The 17313-nt window shown below is 36.9% G+C and overlaps 2 protein-coding genes across 4 annotated transcripts; both read left to right on the forward strand.

Annotated features, from left to right (window-relative positions):
• Positions 1–1213: 1213 nt before the first annotated feature.
• LOC132140755 (cytochrome P450 2J2-like) lies at positions 1214–6155 on the forward strand. 3 transcript variants are annotated; one of them, XM_059549703.1, is made up of 9 exons: positions 1214–1442; positions 2225–2387; positions 2521–2670; positions 2813–2970; positions 3155–3331; positions 3710–3851; positions 4689–4876; positions 5644–5785; positions 5880–6155. In XM_059549703.1, exons 1-9 carry the CDS (start codon positions 1218–1220, stop codon positions 6053–6055), a joined length of 1521 nt encoding a protein of 506 aa, XP_059405686.1. In that variant the 5' UTR covers positions 1214–1217; the 3' UTR covers positions 6056–6155. The 3 variants fall into 3 exon arrangements, with proteins under 3 accessions (XP_059405686.1, XP_059405688.1, XP_059405689.1); XM_059549705.1 differs by having other exon boundaries at positions 4689–4798; XM_059549706.1 differs by lacking the exon at positions 3155–3331.
• A 668-nt stretch (positions 6156–6823) lies between these two features.
• Positions 6824–16627, forward strand: LOC132140261 (solute carrier family 25 member 45). Its single transcript, XM_059549068.1, has 6 exons — positions 6824–6914; positions 7872–7915; positions 8012–8083; positions 11505–11693; positions 11787–12027; positions 16156–16627. The coding sequence occupies exons 1-6, from the start codon at positions 6878–6880 to the stop codon at positions 16437–16439; spliced, it is 867 nt and encodes a 288-aa protein (XP_059405051.1). The 5' UTR covers positions 6824–6877; the 3' UTR covers positions 16440–16627.
• The last annotated feature ends 686 nt before the right edge of the window (positions 16628–17313 follow it).

Raw genomic sequence — 17313 nt, forward strand, 5'->3', positions numbered from 1 at the left:
AGGGCGGAGGTGGACCTCTTCGCGTCCCACGAAAACGCTCACTGCCCCGCGTTCTTTTCCAAGAACGAAAGTGCGCTGTCACGGAAATGGCCGTGCTGCCCGCTTTATGCTTTCCCTCCCGTCTCCCTCCTTCCGCAGGTGATAGAACGGGTGAGAGAAACGAGATGTTCAATACTGCTTGTAGCACCTCTTTGGAAGAACCAACCATGGTTCCCAGATTTGATGCAGTTAGCAGATGTCGCCCCGTGGCCAGTAACGTTGAGGAGGGACCTCCTCTCGCAGGCCAGGGGTTCGATTTGGCACCCTCAACCGGAGTTGTGGTCCTTCCATGTGTGGGCGCTCAACGGTTACCCGCTGATCTCGCAGTGGGAGTGCTAAATACCATCACTCAGGCTAGAGCTCCGTCGACACAACATTTGTATGCCTCGAAGTGGTCGGTGTTCTCCAGCTGGTGCACAGCTCGAGGATGTTCACCCCTTAGTTGTGAGGTGACGGAGGTTCTCTCCTTCCTTCTCCGCCCCATCCACGCTCAGAGTTTATGTGGTGAAAATGAAATGTATTCTTGTAATGCAAAAAGTTTTCTGCTCCCATTTACTCCAGTCTTCAGTTTCGCATGATGCTTCAGAAATGACCAGATTACCAGAGATATATAATTTTTAATATTACAAGAATGTAGAATTTATAATTAATTTAATTCTTTAAAAACAAAATAAAATCTTACTGATACTAAGCTATTGAACAGAAGTGTAACTAACCTTAATATTAAATTAACCTGGAAGATGTTAAAAAAAAATCTACAACATATCTAACAACTGTAAATTGATGTTTATATTTAAATGTTACTGTTTTGGTAACTTAATAATAGCTAATTATTTTATATTGTGCCCGGCATTTCTTATGGCTGTGCAGTCTGGTCTGTATCAACAACCCCAAATTTAATGCTTTGCATTATTCTCTATATTGCTCTATTTTCTAATGAGATTTAATTATAATATAAGTTATGTAAGTTTACTGAAAATGAAAAAATTAAAAAAATATATGAAGGATTCATATGATAGGCTACTTTCTTTCTTTCTTTCTTTCTTTCTTTGCTATTCGATGCCACGTGATAAAAAAAAACTTAATCAAAGATCAAAATTTACGTATTATTTTAAATGGCTTTATTTATTTGACTGCGTATGTGATGATGATATGCAGATAGTGACACGTGAGCTCGAATGGACTTTGGAAGCAAACTCTGCCCAGAGCAGAGCAGCACCATGCTTTTGATGTCTTTACTGAATGCTTTGGATGTCAAGAGTTGTTTGGGACTTCTTCTTATAGCGTTACTAATTTTTGATTTTTGGAAAAGTAAAAATGCGCCGAACTTTCCACCAGGACCATGGAGTTTTCCGTTTCTTGGCAACGTTTTCGTCGGTTTCGACTGTCGTGTGATGGATGAGGTACAAGTTTTATTTCCTTCACACACGTTAAAGAAGAGCTCAGCTCACAAAGATGCTTTGTGAAGCAATGATGATAATATATTCTTAATGTCCATATAGACTGGCACAATGTAACCGTGGGAACAGAAACGCTTTTGTCAGGATAGTATTTATTTCAGCACGAGTTCTTGCAGTTGTGTTGGAAACAACGGTCTACAGTGAAAACACTGATATATATATCTTTATCTTTCAGTTATTTTGTTAAGTTGACTTCACAAGTTTTTTTGAAGTTATCATAATCTTAAACTGTAAAAATACTATAATATGAATTTAAATGAAAGGCCACAGAAGTGTACTTCCAGTAAATGACATGTTTAAGTAGACTTTTAAAAAGTACACGTCAAATGAAAGTATTTTAAATCATAAATACTTGCATGTCTTAATCTTTTGTTTAAAGTACACTTATTTTGATGTCTAGACTTACATAACCACAACACCAAAAAAAGCAAACACAAAACCGCAACATCAAATTTGGAACAAAAGATATGTATACATGGGATAATGATAACTAAACTAGACACGTGGTGAAAAAAAAAATTATGAAAACAAAGTAGCTAAAACATGAAATTATTTAACAGGAAACCAATAGAGCTATTAACAGAGATATTAAATTCTATTTTAGTTTACTATAAAGGCTTGTCAGTACACATTATTCATATTTTAAAACAATAGAAGTCAATGGAAGTTATTTTAAAATGACATGTATAAATGTATGTAACCGATGTAATTTGCTGATCATGCAGGTGGCTGCAAAATTTGGCAACGTTTTCAGCCTCAGAGTGGGTTACGACAAGATTGTGCTAGTGTCTGGATATAAATGGGTAAAGGAGGTTTTGGTGACACAAGGAGACTACTTTCTGGACCGGATCATATCTCCTCCTTTTAAAGAAGTAGTTCAAGGAAATGGTAAGCCTAGTGTTTCTTGTGTGTCAGAATTATTGATAAGAACTACAAAAAATTTTCCTGAATCTCTGTCATCAAACCCAGTCACGTCATGAACAAGAATTAGCAAATTGTTTAGATTAACACTTTTGTGCAGGCATTTCACTGAGCAGTGGATACAAGTGGAGGAAGCAGCGCAATTTTACTGCCTTTCACCTGAAGGCCTTTGCAGAGGGCAAAAATGCTTTGGAGCATCACATTCAACAAGAATGCATCAATCTGTGTCAGAGCTTTGAGGAAGAGCAAGGTGCATTAGTCTCTAGTAGTTTGCCAAATCCACTACTCAGGGCTGCATATTTAAACTTTAAATTCAATTTCATTACTTACTCACTCATATATTGTTCCAAACCCCATTTTTTGCTTAAAGTAACAATAATATTACTTTACAGGAAGCCCCTTCAACCCTCTTGACATCCTAAACAATGCAACCGTTAATGTAATTGGATGTTTTGTGTTTGGGAAGCGTTTTGATGACAACTTCACTGACTTCCAGAACCTTCTTCTGCATTCAGATTCCATGTTCATAGAAAATATTCCACAAATTCAGGTACTTTTTTCACTTTTTCTTCAGTGAAATATAGAGGTTATGTTTTCCCGAATACACTTATTTGAGCTAATCTTTCGTAAATAAGTTGACGGTATACGGAAGGCTATAACGTTTACCATTTCCTATCAGATTATGTGAAATAAGATGATGTTAATGCAAATTTTCTGTTTTAATATATTTTTAGTTTTACAATGCATTTCCTGGGATTGTCAAACGTTTCTATGGACCACATAAGACAGCTTTATTAAACTATGCAAAGCTATCAGCCTTCATTAAGAAACAAATTGAGAAACATAAGAAGGATTGGGATCCATTTGATCATCGTGATTTCATCGATGCCTACATTGGAGAGATAGATAAGGTAAGACAGTGAAGACTCTTTAACTGATTATTAATTGATTCCTAAAGTACTTTGTGCCAAGTGTTATAATATCATAGATTTTTTTGCATCTAAAGTCAACACGAAATGCTATTCACAACCCATTTTAGGGCTTGAAAAATTAGAGAAATGTAAAACAAAGCTATATGTTGCTATATAAAAGTTATATAGGTTATATTTTTGATAAGACAAACATTTTCTTTCTTTAGTTCACAATGAAAACAGGAACATGCATTGAGAGAAATTTTTTATTTAATGTTGCCTTTAAATGAGTATGGATATCAATCATAGATCTGCTATGCTTTGACAGAATGAGTTTTAAATCTGGTCCAGTCTGTCTGAATCATGGTTTTGTTTTAGAGACGGAAGGATACAGAGGCTGCTTTCACTGGGGATAACCTTGTCTGTATCACTGTGGAGCTGCTTAAGACTGGGACGCAAGCCATCACTGACACCCTACGATGGGCTTTACTTCTGATGATCAAGTACCCCAAAGTCCAAAGTAAGTGAACTTGAAAACATCTATTCTGTGAAAACACCATATAGATTTATAGTAATAGACTTATTTACTGAAAAGTTTAATGAATAGAAATTAAAATTTGCTCGAAATTGATTTACCCTTAGGCCATCCAAGATGTAGATGAGTTTGTTTTTTTCTTAAGAACAGATTTTGAGAAATTTAGCATTACATCACTTGCTCATCGCTGGATCCTCTGCAGTGAATGGGTGCCATCAGAATGAGAGTCCAAACAGCTGATAAAAACATCTTGTGAATGACTCCCATCCCCATAGGGGAAGCTGTGGCCTACTGGTTAGAGAGTTGGTCTTGTAACCTGAAGGTTGCAGGTTTGAGTCTCCGTGCCGGCAGGAGTTGTAGGTGGGGGGAGTGAAAGAACAGTTCTCTCTTCCACCCTTAATAACCATGGCTTAAGTGCCCTTGAGCAAGGCACTGAACCACCAATTGCTCCCCGGGTGCTAAAGCAAAGTAGCTGCTCACTGCTCTGTGTGTGTGCTCCCTACACACTGCTGTGTGTGCACTTGCATGGGTTAAATGCAGAGCACCATACCATACTTGGCAAATGTCTTGACTTTTTTCATTCTGACAGCAGAGGATCCATTGGAGAGCAAGTGATGTAATGCTAAATTTTTCCAAATTTGTTCTGATGAAGAAAAATATTCATCTTCTTCTTTGGATGGCCTGAGGATGAGTACATCTTCAGAATGTTTTTTTTTTGGGGGGGGTGAATATTAATATAATTTATGATGTGAGTCACAATAACCTGTACTATATGTTTTTGCTATAAGCCATTAAATTTATGATTGCTGTAATTTTTCACAGAGAAAGTTCAAGATGAGATCGACTGTGTAATTGGGAAGTGGCGGCAGCCGTGTTTGGTAGACCGAGCCAGTATGCCTTACACAGACGCAGCTCTTCATGAAACTCAGAGAGTGAGCAACATCTTACCTCTGACAGCGCCCCGTCTGACAAGTCGAGACTCAATACTGGCCGGATACTTCATTCCTAAAGTACTTCTGCTCTAGTGTTGTACTGTTGTTGTGCTAATGAAATTAGCCATGGAATCACTTCTTGGATTGTTTTCTCCTTCGGGTTAATTGCTTTTGCTTGTATTTATTTGCTTTGGGTAATTTGTAAATTGCACTGGGTACGTACAGTGTTGCAAACTTGAACAAGGTTTGTAAGGAAAAGCTTTTAGATTTTGTTAATGAGCCTGATCAAATTAATTGATTTATATTAATATTGGTAATAAGTGGATTAAATATTCATATTAGTTTAATACCCCTTGTGAAAAAGAAGTGCACTTAACTGTGTTTAATGTGCACTTATAGAAGTAGTCAAACCTTAAAAGTAATTTTTCAAGAATTTCACTTGCAGATAATATAATATTAATAAAATAAAAGGCCAGTTAAGTTTACTTAAAGAGAAACTTTCACGATTGTTTCTTAACAAACTTAAGTACACTTAAAAGACACTTTAAATCATTGTTTTAGTAATTGTTCCATCTTTAAAGGATTACACTTATTTTTATGTATTTTTCAACATCACATTCAGATCACACTTAATTATGTTCTTTTAAAATACATTATTTCCACAATAAGTACTCATTGTAAAAGTATGCTAAAGTATACTTCTTTTTCACAAAGGGACTTAGATATGGACGCTTGGCCTTGCGCTGATCAAAATACAGACTCTGCAGACTCTGGCATTGTATTACAGTATATATGTGACTGTAATTATATGAGTATATATTTTTTTCTGTTTCCTTTCACACAAGGGCACACTGGTCATCTGTAATCTCTCATCTGTGCTAAAGGATCCATCACAATGGGAAAAAACAGATCAGTTTTATCCTGAACACTTCCTAGATGACCAAAGGAATTTTAGGAAACGGGAAGCATTTTATCCATTTTCGGCAGGTAGACTTTCATTGTATTTCACTCACTCTTACGTATGATGTTTTAATGTATGATGACATTTGCATACATGGGTCCTGCCTTTACATTTGTCCAGGGAAAAGGTCATGTCTGGGTGAGCAGCTGGCACGAAATGCACTCTTCCTGTTCTTCACTTCCCTCCTCCAGAGGTTCTCATTCTCAGCCCCTGAAGGACTAGGACCTCGCTTTAAGGACCAGGAACAGGTCAAGACGTCCAAAGAACCCTCCCAGATCTTTGTGTCATTACGTTGATAGAAACCATAGGACTCACATCTTAACTGATACAGAGTTCTATTAATAGATTGATTATGCTAATCTATTAATGATGTTAATACATGCAGTAAAATGCAGTCAACATTAGATTAAATAATATATTTTTGCATATGAATCTCTCTCTCTTTCACTCTCTATCATCTGTCTGATTCTGTTCGATATGAAAAGATTTATTTGATAGTGATGAGGTATATGCAAGGACATATGCATTATTAATGTAATCATTATGGGTTTTTTATGTTTAGACTGCAAAATGTTAAAATGCAAATGTGAAAATTATGCTAAATTGTAGCATGTAATTGTAAGATCCATTTTATTCCCCAGAAACAAAGAATTAAAAAATACCCCGTTGACTTATACACAGTAGATATTTTCCTGTATTTCAGTGATATTGTAGAATTGCTATATATTTTAAAAATGATCCCTTGTAAAGAGAAACGTCCTTTTAAGATCAGTTTTTAAACTGGGAAATAATAGGTGAGCGCAGCATTATAAACATCTGACAAGGTACATTATCACCACTAGATGGTGGTAGAGAAGCTCTTGAGACCAAACTAAGTCTTAAAACCCCCTCTTTCTCTCTCGATGTACTTTTTTAGCAACAGTAAGTTTCTTCCAAAAATGCAGATTCAGCGTCAGTGCAGTCGATCTCGTTGACAGTACAGTATACTGAAGCCAGGTGATTTCTGCCCAAAGTGGACACGATCATGCTTTGTAGTGAAATCCGAGTTTTTACTTGAAAAATATTCTATAGAATCGACTTTTATTATTGGTGTATTTTACGAGTTTAATGAATGTGCCATGCCGTTTGTGGAGTTCGTCGCAGGCTGGATTTCAGGTAATTCTTAACTTTTTTGGCTTTGCAATTGTTAACATGTCTGGTTAAATTAACAGGGAAAAACATAGCTAATAGATGACTTTGAATCAGCTCGGTTTTTATCAGCCATTAACTTAGAAGTTATGAACATCTCGGTAGTATCATGATATTCTTTAAGACGCCGCTCATACGTGTAAAAACCATAGTGTATGAATATGTAGCGGTAGCCTATTTATCAGTGTACTGGTAGCTCAAAAGCTTTAAGGCAAGACAACAATAGATTTAACCATACTTTCCCAGTTGATATCATCAAGACAATTTGTATTGCAAATTATCTGAAATGTTATGATTATGAAAATGTGGCATAATGTAATTAAATATGAACTAACTTGCATACATTTCCAGAAGAAAAATTTGACCACCGGATAAAGCCAGATACAGCTTTTTTGGTTCATTTTGATAATATAAATAATAACAATGATGATAAAAGTCAAAAATAAAAATCACTGTGTTTAGTGACATTTCGCCAATTCATCCCTTTGTAAAATCCTTTGGAACAGATATAAATAAACTGTTAAATTAGGTGTATGCAAGGGGAGGGGGGCTTTTAAGATGTGTATTGTAAAGAGTGACAGTCACAAATAGATAAAATGTAATAAAATAATCACTTAAATGCGTTTTTTCCATGTTCTTTACACTAGTCTTTAAAAAACATGTTTTTGGATGAAAATATGGATCCCAGAATTTCAAAATTGACCAGTGAATGAAAAACAAAACAAAAAAAATGGTTTCGCCTGTAGTATATTGCCTTAACATCTAATATGATTTCTTCACAAATGGTACAGCTGCAGTACTCTTTGTACAAGGTTACAAAAAATATAGTCATTATTCTGTTACTCTATTCTAAAGGTTTGATTATATCAGACTGTAAACTGTTCAATGATTCACAAATGGTTAATGTATCATGTGTGGTGTCAGGTGCTGTTGGTTTAGTTGTTGGCCACCCTTTGGACACCGTAAAGGTGAGTTTCTTGATAATAGATTTGAAGTATGTGTGATTTCCTGGTTTTCAGTCACTGACACTAATAATGCAGTTGATGCCTTTATTATGTTCATAGGTACGCTTGCAGACCCAGGCTGTGTATAGAGGGGTATTTGATTGTGTGGCCAAAACATACAAACATGAAGGAGTAAGTTATCAAAACTGCATTGTACATATACTGTATATACATATACAAAGTTGTGCTCAAAATGATTCATACTTTTATCAAAAGTGACTGTGAAAATAAATCTGCATTGTTAATTCTTTTGATCTTTTATTTAAAAAAATGTACAAAACTCATACTTTTTGCAACCTCTTTTTGCCAAGGTAACAGCTCTGAGTCTTAACCTCTAATGCCTGATAAAATTAAAGAACATCTGACATTAGATCAGAGACCATTTCTTCATACAGAATTCCAGAAATTCCAGAGCCGGACAGTAACGGAGTACATGTACTTGAGTACAGTACTTAAGTACAATTTTGAGGGATCTGTACTTTACTTGAGTATCATTTTTGAGGAGTACTCATGACTTTACTCAAGTACATGTGAGAGGCAAATATTGTACTCTTTACTCAAGCTACATTTCTATCCATAACCTTAAGTACCCGTTACTTCTTCCATAAACCCTCAATTTGTTGTTTCCCTCTCAAGCGTGATTGGATTGTGCAGGCACCACTAATTGTGACAGCCTATCAGCAATCACCTTCAGCTTTCCGCCAAAGACTTCATGACATTTGATTGAATTGAAGTACAGTACACACACACACACACACACACACAAACATACACAGAGAGAGTTGTCACACAGAGGGCCCTATTTTAACGAACTAAACATAAAGTGTAAAGCGCATGGCGCAGGTGCACTCAAGGCGTGTCCAAATCCACTTTTGCTGTTATAACAATGGAAAAACGGTCTGTGCGTATTTTTGAAAATGGGTTGTCCCTATTCTCTTAATAAGTAATGGGCGTAACATTCATCTCCCATTCCCTTTAAGAGTGAGTGTCGCTCACGCCATGGCGGATCGCTATACACATGGTGGAATTTGTTGGCGGAAAAGCTGAACGCTTCTCAAGCGAAGAAACCGCTTTAACTTCATACAAGTTAGTGATTTTGTGTGATGCGCATCCCTGTGTGTAATAAGCAAAGTCAACGCGCATTGTTGACCTGCCCAGAGGCGCATTTTCTACTAACGCACTCCTTAAATAACAAAAAAATATTGTGCAATTAACTTTAGACCAGGTTTGAGTTAGTCTACGGCACAGTCTATTTTCAGCTCCTTGAAATAGCAATGCGCCTCAACACACCTCTGTTGTGGCTTCACGAATGCTTTGCTGCATACCTCGTAATGAGTAATGTAATGAGTGGTTATTTCAGTCAAAGTTGCTCTTCTATCAGCTTGAATCAGTCGGCCCATTCTTCTCTGACCTCTAGCATCAACAAGGCATTTTCACCTACAGGACTGCCGCATACGGGATGTTTTTCCCTTTTCACACCATTCTTTGTAAATCCTAGAAATGGTTGTGCGTGAAAATCCCAGTAACTGAGCAGATTGTGAAATACTCAGACCGGCCCGTCTGGCACCAACAACCATGCCACGCTCAAAATTGCTTAAATCACCTTTCTTTCCCATTCTGACATTCAGTTTGGAGTTCAGGAGATTGCCTTGACCAGGACCACACCCCTAAATGCATTGAAGCAACTGCCATGTGATTGGTTGATTAGATAATTGCATCAATGAGAAATTGAACAGGTGTTCCTAATAATCCTTTAGGTGAGTGTATGATACCATGTATCTGAACAAGATCTCCGACAGAAAAATAGGCCCACAACTTTAAAATCCAGCAGTATAATTTAATTGTACATATGGAGTACTTTTTTTATCCCTTTGCACACCAAACCCATCCTGAGTGTTTGCTGCTAAAATGCTTTTTAATTTCATCTGACCATAAAAATGTTTGATCCAGTAGTGTCTAGCAAATTAATATGCTGGAGTTTGTTTTTGGATGATGGCATTTTATTCCTCCCAAACAACGTGGTACTGTTTGATAATTTTTTTCCCCTCTCCCACCTCTTATGAGCCATCTGCCATCTTCTGCCCCCCTGCCGCTGCATCCTGTCAGCCCCTCAGTTCATCCTCCGCTTTCCATCTGTGGAGCAGATTTGCTTTAGGTCTGTCAGTCTCCAGCTCCACCGTGGTCAGGGGAGCCCTGGTCTCTGTCTTCAACCTCCAAGACCAGGACTCCGCCTCGGCGCATCGACCCAGTGGCTCCACCATGGCTCACAGCTCTAGCCTGAGTGGTAGTGTCCATGACTGTCTGTGATAGGCCACTAAAGTCTGCTGTGTCGTCAAGAAGCTACAAGTGGAAGTTCCAGGGATCTGAATGCAGGTGATAAATGGTCCCCCCATCCCGAGAAAGGTGAATTTGACAGGAAGTGGCTGTCTCAAGGAGCATCAGGCTTGAGAACCGGGTCTGTGTGGGCCAATAAGGTCCAATTAACAAAACCTGCTCCTCATGTTTCTGATCCAGCACACTGTCTATGCAAGGAGGATCACTGGGGAATCCTGGGGCCAGCTGTGTGCCAGTGCATCCATTCCAAGGGAGGCCTCAGTCAAGGATTGAAACAGTATCAACTCAATCTCAAATCAACTTCAGATCATCTAGACCTCCTGTGGATGGAGTCTCCATTCTCTTATGAACATAATTATAATGAGAGGGCATCGGCTGCACGAATGAGCTCCCCCAGGATGGCAGGCAGTGACTTGAGCCATGTTTGACTCCAGAGGAGGAGATGGCAGGTGAGGTGTGACGTGATGAGAGCATACTCGGGGAACTCCTTCAAGACTGTTGGAAGACCATTTCAGGTGACTACCTCTTGAAGCTCATCATGAGAATGCCAAGAGTGTGCAAAGCAGTAATCAAAGCAAAAGGTGGCTACTTTGAAGAACCTAGAATATGACATATTTTCAGTTGTTTCACACTTTTTTGTTATGTATATAATTCTATATATAATTCCACATGTGTTAATTCATAGTTTTGATGCCTTCAGTGTGAATCTACAATTTTCATAGTCATGAAAATAAAGAAAACTCTTTGAATGAGAAGGTGTCCCCAAACTTTTGGTCTGTACTGTATATATATATAATAAATAAAAAGAAAACTGAAATAGAATAGAGCAAGATAGTTTTAGGGGCCTTTTTTTGCTTTTGTTAAATGTAAAAAGAATACAAAAAGAATAGAGAAGGTAGTGTTAGTTTTTCTTTTCTTGTAAGAAAACAAGCAGTTAGTAAATTAATAGAGTGCAAGTCTAAAAGGGGCAATTTTTTTTTAAGATAATAATTTAGAATAGAGAGTGTTAGAGTTAGAGGGTTGAATAAAGATGGACAAGATGTGTTTTTAGCCGATTCTTGAAGATGGCTAAGGATTTAGCTGCTTGGATTGAGTTGGGCAGGACATTCCACCAATAAACGCTTATGTATTTTAGAAATGTTTTTTATAAGTTAGCTCTCTGTTTCTACGAAACATTAATCACTTGAATGACATATCTCCTTTTTGCCTTTCTCCCCAGTTTCATGGATTTTTTAAAGGCATGTCATTTCCTGTCGTCTCTGTTGCCATTAGCAACGCTGTGGCTTTTGGTTCATACACTAATGCACTGGATTACCTTACTCGGTCAAGTCACAACAATTCTGACCAAAGCAAGCAGTCGTCACTCACTACTGTGTTCATGGCCGGGTGTTTTTCAGGGTTAGCACAGGCAAGTCTGGGCTTCAAGCTGGCAAATTCCAAAACAGTCTGAAGCAACACATTGCATGTCACTAATTTGTGCTAATTTGATCCACTCTCACAGTTGTTTTTTTCAGCGCCAATAGACCTGGTTAAAGTGCGCCTGCAGAACCAGACGAAGTCAGGTGGGAATAAGTACAGAGGCCCCATACATTGTATTACTGTGATTTTAAGAGAGGACGGGGTGAAAGGCCTTTTCAGAGGAATATGGGCTCTTGCCCTGCGGGACGTGCCTTGTTTTGGACTTTACTTCCTGCCATATGAGCTGATCTGCAGGATGCTGACTGAGAAAGGGAAGCAGCCAGGTAATTGTGCATAAATATGTATATTGTATTGGTAAGTTTCTATTTATGGCTGTATATTATATACAATACTATATGGAATTTGTATATTAAATATTACTATATTAAGATTTGTAAGTTTATATTTGTGATAAATTGATTTATTAAAAAATATTCTGAAATATTTTGTAACACTTTACTATAATGTCCCATTAGGTTATGTTAATACAATGGTTCCCAACCCGGGTCCTGGAGGCACCCCAACCCTGCACATTTTGCATGTCTCCTTTCTCTGACACACCAGTTTCAGATATTGCCCTGCGTTCCATTCGGAAAGCTCATCTCTATGACCTAATCCCTTCAAAGGGTTTACTGTCCGGAGTGAGAGCTTTGAATTGTTGAAGGGTGTAGGGGACCAAACAACTGTTTCTTGAAGTGCTCTTCTGTGTCATCATCTCATGCCCACACAAGAGTCACCGTAATCATGCAAAGGATCATGGGAGCCCAAAGTGTCCTTCAGTTGTACCCTTCAAAATACTTCATTCCGAAGGGCCCTTTGAAGTGGCCAATTTTGAGCACTTCAGTTTGGAACGACCCTTCAATATGGCACCCATGATCGTTTTCACTCTGAAAAACAGAGGGCAACATATCCCATTTGGAACACACCATTGGATTCTCTAATAGTGAGCTGGTGACCTAAATGCAGTGTTGGGGTGTCTCCAGGACCAGTGTAGGGAACCACTGAATTAATGCATTGACTTATTTTTGAGAAGGGTCTCACCTCAATCATGGTATTGAGGGTGGAGAGAGCGCTGGATATTCACTCCCCCCACCTACAATCCCTGCCAGATCTGAGACTCAAACTAGAGGTCTACACGGGTTTTTACACAAATGAAACTTTTTGTCTTACCTAATGCAAGAAGCCTTCTCCCTTGTGCATGACTTTGATGCACACAGTCCTCCTCACCAAGAAAGTTCCATCCATGTTATTCCTCTCTTGCAAATTGAAATGCTTAATCCACTCATTATTCCAGCTTCAAAAGTCCAATTGCTATCACAGTCATGGATGACAAATGTGACTTTGCATTTTTTGTATCTCGAGTCAGCTTGCATAATAATTTAGACTGTTTGCCCAATTGGATTATAATAACAATTGCTCTTCCAGTGCCATGGCTGCTGACGTTAGCTTTACTTATTTGGTATCATCTCTTTGCTCTCTGCTCTGTGCAGAGTCTGAGCAAAAATTTTAGATATAACAAGACAGTTCATTTACATTTAGTCATTTTGCAGATGCTTTTATCCAAAGCAACAATTGGGGGGATACATAAACCGATTCTTCTTAAAGAGGCAAACAGACACAGGAAGTGCTTGTAATACCAAGTTTTAGACATTGTTCAAATAAGTACAAGTTAGAAAATGAAGGAATAAATAGTTTATATATATATATATGTATATGTATACACACGTTCATTCATATTATCATTATTATTATAAAAATTGGAGAAACTGCAAAGCGCGGTATGGCGAAATAAGTACCGCCTTCTGAATTAAATAAAGTTAATTGTCTAAGGTAAAGTTATTGCCTTGGAATTTTTTTTTTTCAGCTTATTTCAAATTACCGACTCACTTTTTTCATCCTAATTTTACAAATTGAAAGTTACAAAACAACACACATACAGCGCTGACTGACTCTGATAATGGATATTTCATACAATGTTAAACAGACATGGGACCCAAATAAATAGATTGGGACCCGACCCGGACCCAGCTGACCAATTAAAATATAGCGCCGAACCTCTAGGGATCCCAGGTCGGGTCCCGGGTCCTCAGGTCCTCCGTGTAGACCTCTTACTCAAACCTGCGACCTATGCATTTCAAGTCCGACTATTAGACTATTAAATCCATTAGGCCACGACTGCCCCAACATAAAGTTGCACCACACAAGACACAACCCCACTATCTCCAGGTCAAGTGCCTGTCGCCCATTTGGTTGCCACTGGAAAGACAACTTATTTTAACTAACAATTATAAAAACATTTGTAAGAGTAATATTCTTTCTTAACATTATATAACTCTTTATTGTTAGTTCATGTCAGTTCAGGTCCATTAATAATATTAAAAACTTTTGATTTTAATAATGCATTAGTATTGTAATCAGTGTTGGGGAAAGTTCATTTTAAAAATAACGCATTACAATATTGCGTTACTCCATAAAAAATAACAAATTATGTTAATTAGTAACTTTTTATGGAAAGTAATGCACTACATTACTTTAGCGTTACTTTTTAAATCTGGACAGGGCTTGCTTGTTTGTTTTTAAAATAAAATAAAAAAAAGTTATATTTTTGGCAAATAAAAAAAAAAACACTTTTCACACCAAAAGTGAAATGAATACACTAAAGGGAAAGTAAATTTACGTTCGTACAGCAGAATGCAGAATGTTTGTCGAGAGTCATTTTTGCTTATTAGTATGGTTGAACTGGACCATCGAAGATCAGAAGCAAAGACATTGGTTTATAGAATGGGTTTAAATGCATAAAGGATATTTGTGTTGTTTAACATTTAATTATTGCAGGTTTGCATCATATCCTAAGTTACATTATTTTTATTCATTTTAAGGAATACTGAATGTGTATATTTTTTTGTGAGATTAATTATTGCATATTCATATTTATTTTAGTAATACAGTAACAGATTTCTCTCAACATGGAGACAGGAGAGCTGTCAATCAATAAATTGGAAAAAAGTAACTTGCGTCATTTGAAAAAGATATATATATATATATATATATATATACACACACACACACACACACATATACATGCAGAGCTGGGTAGATTACTTATGAATTGTAATCAGCTACTGATTACATGACAAAATTTGTAGTCAGTAATATAATCTCTTAGATTACACATTTTTGGTAACGTAATCGGATTACTTTTGGATTACATTTTGTTTAAAGCGCTATATAAATAAAGGTGACTTGACTTGTTATTAGAAAAAACTATATTGAAAAACATGAAATTCACAGCAATATCACTGCTAGGTCAAATATTAAATCTAAAAAACACTAGAAATGTATATGACTGTATCAATGAAAAACATATACAAATACATTGCAAACATATCTTTCATCTCAAAACAGCTTTCCCTATCCAATCTTTTCTTTTTTCGAGGCTCAAAAAATATCTGTGTCCACACAAAACTACAAAACCGACACAAAACAGAGTAGTTTTGATGTGTCTTTCTTTAAAAATGACGTCAGTGCATCCAGGGATTAAAGGCTGTCCATTATCTCATTACTGATTTCTTCTGAGCGCGATTTTGACAACCCTCCTCCTCTACCTGCTGGAAAAACTCACAGAATCGCGAACGTATATAAGCGGCAGGTTTATTAGGAAAAAATATAAACGTTAAAAAAGGGAAATTTAGGAGAATCAATTAATTGTAAGCAATTTATGACCATTGTGTAAATAATATGTAATCATGTAATCCATAAAAAAGTAACTCGTAGCCTGATTACGAGTATTTTAAAAAGTAGTTTACTCTAATTACAAGTAACTGAGTTTTAGAATCTGATTACGTAATCCAGATTACATGTAATCCATTACCTCCCAGCTCTGTGTGTGTGTTTGTGTGTATATATATATATATATATATATATATATATTCTCTTGTAAATTAAAAATGGGTTACTTTACTAGTTACTTGAAAAAAGTAATCGGATTACGTAACTCGAGTAAACATGTAATGCGTTACAATGTTAAAGTAATGTTCAAATTAACATTAAGAAAAATAAGTACATTTATATTTAAAATAGGTTTTAAAAATGCATTTATATTTATGGTATATTAATTTGACCTATAATAGAGTATTTTATACGTAGTATTTATACAATTTTTATATTGTATTATATTAAATGTATGTTATACATTTACTTATTTTTATGCATTATATGTATAGCATACTATATATTAGTATATTTGTTAGTTTATATTTATGGCTGTATATTACATATATGTATGAATACAGCTCTTCATTCATTATGATTATTTAGCAAAGTTACTAAATAATTAGCAAAATGCATGTTCAGGAGCCGCACACATTTTCATAGTGATAAACCGAGTAGTAATATGAAGATCTGGTCTTCAGGTAACACTGCTGTCCTGTTGGCCGGTGGTGTTGCTGGCGTGGTCACATGGGCCTGTGCCACCCCCATGGATGTGGTGAAGGCTCGACTGCAGATGTGTGGCGTTGGTGGTCGCATGTACAGTGGTGTGCTGAACTGCATTACTGTGAGTGTGCGTGAGGAGGGCATGCGGGTCTTCTTCAAAGGCCTTCTTCTGAACAGCGTGAGAGCATTCCCTGTGAACGCTGTGACATTCCTTAGCTTTGAGATGCTGCTGAGAGCCATGACCGAATTGCCTCAGGACTGAGGGACGCTGCAGGATGATGGATTTTTGTAGGCCAAAACCAAGAAACAAGTTCGCAAATTAGCATTTCCATCAGTTCCATCATTCTTTTAATGGAGCATTGGTTAAATGGCTGAAATAAGGTCGATGGTCAACACAAGCTCAATATATCTTAAAGGGTTAGTTCACCCAAAAAAGAAAATTAGCCCATTACTTACCCTCAAGGCATCCTAGGCATCTTCATTCAGACGAATCCAATCAGAGTAACATTAAAAACTGTCTTTGATCTTCCAAGCGGTTTAATGGCAGTCAGCGGGTGTTGCAGTTCATCAGTCCAAAAGATGTGAAATCATGATACAAACTGACAAGTTGGCCTACAAAAACACATCATCACTGTGCGCCTCTGTTGGTGCCTATAAATAAGCTGTGCTGATTTTGATTTATCCAGTGACTTGAATAGTTTGATTCCGTTTATCAAAATGTTTTGCACACTGATTCTTTCAGTGACTCTTTCTGTAGGTTACATCATTACACTTAAAGCTAGCGACCAGAGAGTGTCATCTTATTATTTACATAGCACTTTTAATGATGCTCAGCTAAATTTGTGGTCCAAATCCAGTCATTTCACTAAGGATCCACACTATTGCGAGTTTCAGTGAGGGGGAAAGGTTCCACACTCAGATTTCTATTTTTTATTTTAATGTTTTATGTTTTTGAGTGTTAGTTGTGTAAGTCTCTTAAGTTTTTATGCTCACCCAGGCTGCATTTATTTGATCAGAAATACATAAAAAACTGTATCATTGTGAAATAGTATTACAATTTAAAAATCTTTTCTATATTTGGTAGATGCTGTGAACGAAGCTGGATTTTCAGCATGATCTTTCAGAAATCATTCTCA

Source organism: Carassius carassius, chromosome 5, assembly GCF_963082965.1.
Source record: "Carassius carassius chromosome 5, fCarCar2.1, whole genome shotgun sequence".
Classification (NCBI taxonomy): domain Eukaryota; kingdom Metazoa; phylum Chordata; class Actinopteri; order Cypriniformes; family Cyprinidae; genus Carassius; species Carassius carassius.